Below are 6,000 nucleotides of genomic sequence, written 5' to 3' on the forward strand. Positions count from 1 at the left end.
TGTGAGGTTTTGCAGGTGGAAATGTAGAATAGGATCCCCTACAGTGCAGTTAGAGGCCATTGAGCCCATCAAGTGGAGGGTATCCCAGCCAGACCCATGTCTCACCCTGTCCCTGTTACCCTGCATTTAGCATGGATATTCCACCTAGCCTGCACATCGTTTTTGATAGTAGGAGGAACCACAGCACCAGGCAGAAACCCACAGAGACAGTGGGAGAATATGCAAACTTTACACAGGCACTTGCCCGAGGCTGAAATCAAACCCCAGTCCCTGGCACAGTGAGGCAGCAGTGCTAACCAATGCCACTAACTTGTAATATGAAGTAAAATATCAGATTTTGAGCTGACCCAAATTACCTGAACCGGGATGTTATCAACCTTGAAGTTTAAGTTGTGCAAGATACTTTTTGTTGTAAGTCAGAGTTCAGTCTTTCCCCTCTGTTCTCATCTCCTTCCATCTCTTGCCCATTGTGTTTTTTACAGCAGCTAATGGGACCAGACTTGCTTCCTGTATCTTGTCTAAAATACCATGAGGTTGTATACCTCAACCAAATCGCCCCTCAGTCTCCTTTGCTGTGATGAAGACAATCTTAGTGTTGCCATGGAAATCATGCACTTGAAGCCCCACATCCCTCCCTCAGTCCTTCAGAATTGCACGGTGTCATGACCTGCCTCAATTGTGCAACTTTATTTTCCTGAGTCCAGTCAGTCATACAGCATAAAAACATGCCCTTTGCCCCACCATGTATATGCTGACCAAAAAACCAAATTCCATTTCCCTGCACTTAATCCATTGCTTACCATGCTCTGGAATTTTAGCTGCTTATCCAGATACTTCTTAAATATTGTTTCTGCTACCTCAGGCAACACATTCTATGTTTCGACATCTTCTGGGTGAAAAGAATCCTTTCCTCCAATCTCCTCTAGCCATTTACACCTCAGCTTAACGTTGCAACCCTTGGTCTTCGACATGTCTGCCGTTGGGAAAACCTCACAATGTACCCTGTCTGTATGTCGCACAATTTTGTACCTCAATCAGATCCCCTCTCAGCCTCCTCTGCTGCAAGGAAAACAAGCCCAGCCTATATAGGCTGCCCTGTAATTGAGACTTTTCATCCCAAACCAGATCCTGGTGAATCTCCTCTGCACCCTCTCCAGCGCAATCATGTCCTTCCGATAGTGTGGCAACTAGAATTCCATCTGTGATCTAAGCAATATTTTATAAAGTTGTAACAGATTTTCTTTTTCTTACGTTCTACGTTTGAGCTAATGAAGGGAGTCAAGATTAGAGTGAGTCGCTGGAAAAGTACAGCAGGTCAGGCAGCACCTGAGGAGCAGGAGAATCGACATTTCGGGCAGGAGCCCTTCATCAGGAATGAGACTGGAAACCTCGGGGTGGAGAGATAAATGGGGGGGGGGGGGGGTTGACCGGTTGGGGAGAAGGTCGTTGAGACTGCAATAGGTGATGGAGGAAGGGGTAAAGGTCAGAGAGGAGGGTGGAGCGGATAGGTGGGAAGGAGGATTGACAGGTGGGACAGGTCATTAGGGCGATGCTGAGCTGGAAGTTTGGAACTGGGGTAAGGTGGGGGAGGGGAAATGAAGAAACTGGTGAAATCCACATTGATGCCCAGGGGTTGGAGGGTTCCGAGGTGGAAGAGGAGGGGTTCTTCTAATGAAGGGAAGCAATCCTGTATGCCTGCCTACCTGTACTGACACTTTCAAGGATCTACAGACTTGTACGCTAAGATTCCCTTTGTTCCTCAATACTCCCCAGGGACCCACCATTCCTTGAGCATATCCTTCCCTTATTAGACCTTCCACAATGCATCACCTTGCGCTTACCAAGATTAAATTCCTTCTGCTGTTGCTCTGCTCAATTTACCAGTTGCTCAATATCAGATTGTAGCCTGCGATCATCCTGCTCACTGTCAACAACACTAATTTTTGTGCAATCTGCAAACTTACAAATGTATACCTTCTGTGTTCACACCCAAGTCATTAATGTAGGTAGCAAACAGCAAGGGTCCCAGCAGCAATCCTTATGGTACATCACTCGTCACAGGCTTCCAATCAGAAAAACCTCCCTTCACCCTTTGCCTCCTATTTGCAGGCCAATCTTGGATCTAGTTTGCTAACTCACCTTGGATCCAATGGGCCTTTACCTTTTGGACAATCCTTCCATTTGAGGCCTTGCCAAAACCTTACTGATGTGCATGTGAACCACACTGACTGAACTACTTCATCATTATACTTAGTCACCTTTTCAAAAAGCATTATTAAATTAGTCATGCAGGATCTCCCTCTAACAAATCCATGCTCGCTTTCTCTGATCAATCCCACCTTTCCTAGTGTTGATTAATCCTGTCCCTCAGAATTTTTTCCAGTAATTTCCCTACCACTGAAGTCAGACTAACCTGGCCTATCCCTGCTGTCGTTCTCAAGCAAAGAACCATGTTAACTATCTTCCAGTTATCTGGGACTTCATCTGTGGCTAGCAACATAAATATTTCCACGTGGGCCTCAGCAGTCTCCTCCCTCGCCTCTCAAAGCAGCCTGGGATTCATCTCATCAGCTGCTGGGAGTTTATGCATCTTTATGCCTGCTAAAGCTGCTACTTACTAATCTTACCAAGTTCTGGAACCTCACCATCCAAACTGAGTAGTGCTTATGATAATGTTCCAGCCTCGGGTTCCAGCAGGAGATTTTTAACTTGAAAACAAAAGTTGATTCCAAGGTGAGTATTTTTAACAATACATCTACAGTTTGAACCTTTGGTGCTGTGATCACGTATCTGTGGGAGAGTCCTTGACTCTCTCCACATCCACTCGTGTGTTTCGCCTCTATACTCCAAAAATCACCTCTTTGCGATTTGTCTAACTTCCTCCGTAAATGATAGTGGTATATTTACTTCTGTTCATTGTTTCACTGTTAACTTCCACTGACCATGTCTTAATGTGTCTGAACCATTCCCAACCATGTGCTTCTCACTGATCAGCTTTTATCTCCCTAAAGACTCTTCCATAGTCAGCACCTGAATTTTTTTTCTGTGCTCCAGTCCATTTTATCTTCTGTTACTGCACATTGATCATCAATATCGGCATAATTTTTAATTTTCTAATTCTTGTGCATACATGCTAACATTAACTGTTTCTCTCTTCATAGATACAGCTTGACCTGCTGAACATTTTCAGTTTATTCATTTTGTAGCAGATATCTTACTGTTACTTTCTTGCAGCGTTGCTCCCAAGCTCGAGTCTAGAGACAAGGTGGGTGTTACTCACAGAGGTTTGTCTTCACGAACCCTTTTTGTGAAATCATTGAGTGATTCCAAGACTGAAGGAGTTACAAATCACACACACCACCAGGTCATAGTCCAACAGGTTTATGTGGAAGCACTAGCTTTCAGAGCGCCGCTCCTTCATCAGGTGGTTGTGGGGGTTAAGATCATACTCACAGAATTTATAGCCAAAGGAGTCCCAGTGTCAGGGAGATGTGATACAGAAAACAATCTTAGATTAAGACTTCCATCTTTTATAACAGGATATGCTGGCTTCTGTTCTTTGGTATGTAAATCCCCAAACTACTTTTACATTACATTCCCAACAAAGCACTGGTTTTTGAACAATAGGTGTGAAGTCTGTCTGTGTCCCAATGCTATGTCAGATTGACAGAGAAGAAAGTCATTTAGCCAGTTTTGCCTGTGTTGGTTCCCTAAAAGAGGCAAATCAGCTTGTCCTCTTCCCATTCCCCCTTCGGTATCTTACAGATATCCTCAATCCCTGGCTGCCTATGGAGACTACCTTGAATTGCAGTCCATGTAATGAAGGGACTCTCACAGGCCTGTCAGGTGAGGAGTTTCACACAGTAAATAATGAAGGAATAGTAATAAGTCCAAATCAGCAAGAACAATTTCACATTAGAATCAGATTTATTGTCATGTGTACTCAGATTAAACCAAAGTAATGGGAGTACAGTGGAAAGTGAACAATGGAGGGGAACTTGAATACGATAGTGCCCAATACCTTATTCTGTTCAAATGGTAGACGTTTGGGACTTAGAAGGTTTTGTTAGAAGTTCTGGTTGCATTTCATATATATAATGTCCCTCAGTATCATCCCATAATACCACCTTTTTTTTCTCTCTCTCTCTCTCTTTTACACTTACTCACTGACTCACTCACTCTCTGTCTCTCTCCCTCCCTCCCTCCCTTTCTCTCTCTCTCTCTCCTTCCCTCACTCTTTTTCTCTCTCCCTCTCGCTCTCTCTCTCTCTCTCTACCTCCCTCCCTCACTCTCCCTCTCTCCCTCCCTCCCTCGTTATCTCTCTCTCCCTCACTCTTTCTCTCTCTCCCTCCCTCCCACTTTCTCCCTCTCTCCCTCCCTCACTCTTTTTCTCTCCCTCTCTCTACCTATCTACCTCCCTTCACCTCCCTCCCTCCCTCTTTCTCTTTCTCCCTCCCTCACTCTTTTTCTCTCTCTCTCTACCTCCCTCACACTCTCTCTCCCCTCCATCCCTACCTCCCCTCCCCCTCCCCCTCCTCCCTCCCACCTCTCCCTCCCTCTCTCTCTCTTCCCCCCTCCCTCCTCCCTGACTCTTTCCCTCACACTCTCTCCTCCCATAAAGGGCAGGTTCTTATATAGGTCCACACCAGATGTTGGGTTCCCTGAAAAACATCAGTGAACCAGCTGCGTTACCACAATCTAGTGGCTTTGATGCTCACTTTACCCTAGTGTTAGTCCCATGAATGACAAGATTCATTCAGCTCAGTTTCAGATTCTGCCTGTGTTTTTTTTAGTTGTTTGTCCCTCACCTATTGCTGTTTTAAACCTAGTTCTCTGTTAGAAAGGCGGATCTGCAGTGGAAAAACTGAAACCCAAATTGTCACAACCTGAACATTATCCGATTTTGAACATGGAAGATAAAAGCACTGCTCACAGTGTAGAGAAACCGTACACGTGTCCTGTGTGTGGACGAGGCTTCAGCCAGTCCTCTGGCCTGTCAAAACATAAGCGCAGCCACACTGGGGAGAAACGCTGGAAATGTGGAGACTGTGAGAAGGGATTCAATTATCCATTTGAGTTGGAAATTCATCGGCGCAGTCACACCGGAGAGAGACCGTTCACCTGCCCTGAATGTGGGAAGGGATTCACTCAGTCATCAATCCTGCTGAAACACCAGCGTGTTCACACCGGTGAGAGACCTTTCAAATGCCAAGACTGTGGGAAATGCTATAAAAGTTCTTGGGAACTGACGTCCCATCAACTTGTCCACACTGATGAGAGACCATTTACATGCTCTTGTTGTGGGACCGGGTTCAGGCGATCATCCGAGCTCACTGCCCATCAGCGAATTCACACCGGAGAGAGGCCGTTCACCTGCTTTGAGTGTGGAAAGAGATTCACTCAATCGTCCACCCTGCTGACCCACCAGCGCACTCACAATGGGGAGAAGCCATTCACCTGCACTCAGTGTGGGAAGGGCTTCACTAATTCATCCAACCTCCTGACACACCGCCGAGTACATAGTGGGGAGAGAGCATTTACCTGCTCTAAGTGTGGAAAGAGTTTCATTGATTCATCCACATTGCTGAGACACCAGCGAGTTCACAAGTCACTACAGTAATGGGATTTTGCTGCTACTCACACCCAGGACTGAACCATGTTCATTGGAGTCTGCCTCAATTGATGTATTGACAGCTATGTTATTGGTGTTAATATTCTGGATAAAAGTCAAATCAGCTTTGTTATGTACAGTGTGTTGACTCTTTGTAATATCTCTAACACAAGCTGTTTACTTTCATAGGGCTCCTCCTCTCCTCTGTCTCCTCCATCCTCGCCAGCAACAAGATGCACAAGGACTTGACTGACTCCTTTGTCACTAAGATTGAGACAAACCACCGTTTCTGCTGCTTCACACACTCCCATGAGCCTGCCTTGAACATCTCCCCTTGTCCTATCCGTTAACCCAGAACCTTCCCTAATTTTTCCCTGTCTGTCTGATGG

At 45.6% G+C, this 6,000-nt stretch overlaps 1 protein-coding gene across 1 annotated transcript in view; it reads left to right on the forward strand.

Annotated features, from left to right (window-relative positions):
* The window catches only part of LOC140456896 (uncharacterized), an 84,568-nt gene extending 78,824 nt beyond the window's left edge, over positions 1-5,744 (forward strand). Inside the window, exons 5-6 of the mRNA XM_072550806.1 lie at positions 3,176-3,265; positions 4,841-5,744. Coding sequence (XP_072406907.1) covers positions 3,176-3,265; positions 4,841-5,620 — 870 coding nt within the window. The 3' untranslated portion in view covers positions 5,621-5,744. The remainder of the gene's footprint in view (positions 1-3,175; positions 3,266-4,840) is intronic.
* The last annotated feature ends 256 nt before the right edge of the window (positions 5,745-6,000 follow it).

The sequence above is a fragment of the Chiloscyllium punctatum genome, chromosome 31 (genome assembly GCF_047496795.1).
Source record: "Chiloscyllium punctatum isolate Juve2018m chromosome 31, sChiPun1.3, whole genome shotgun sequence".
In the NCBI taxonomy this organism is placed as follows: Eukaryota; Metazoa; Chordata; class Chondrichthyes; order Orectolobiformes; family Hemiscylliidae; genus Chiloscyllium; species Chiloscyllium punctatum.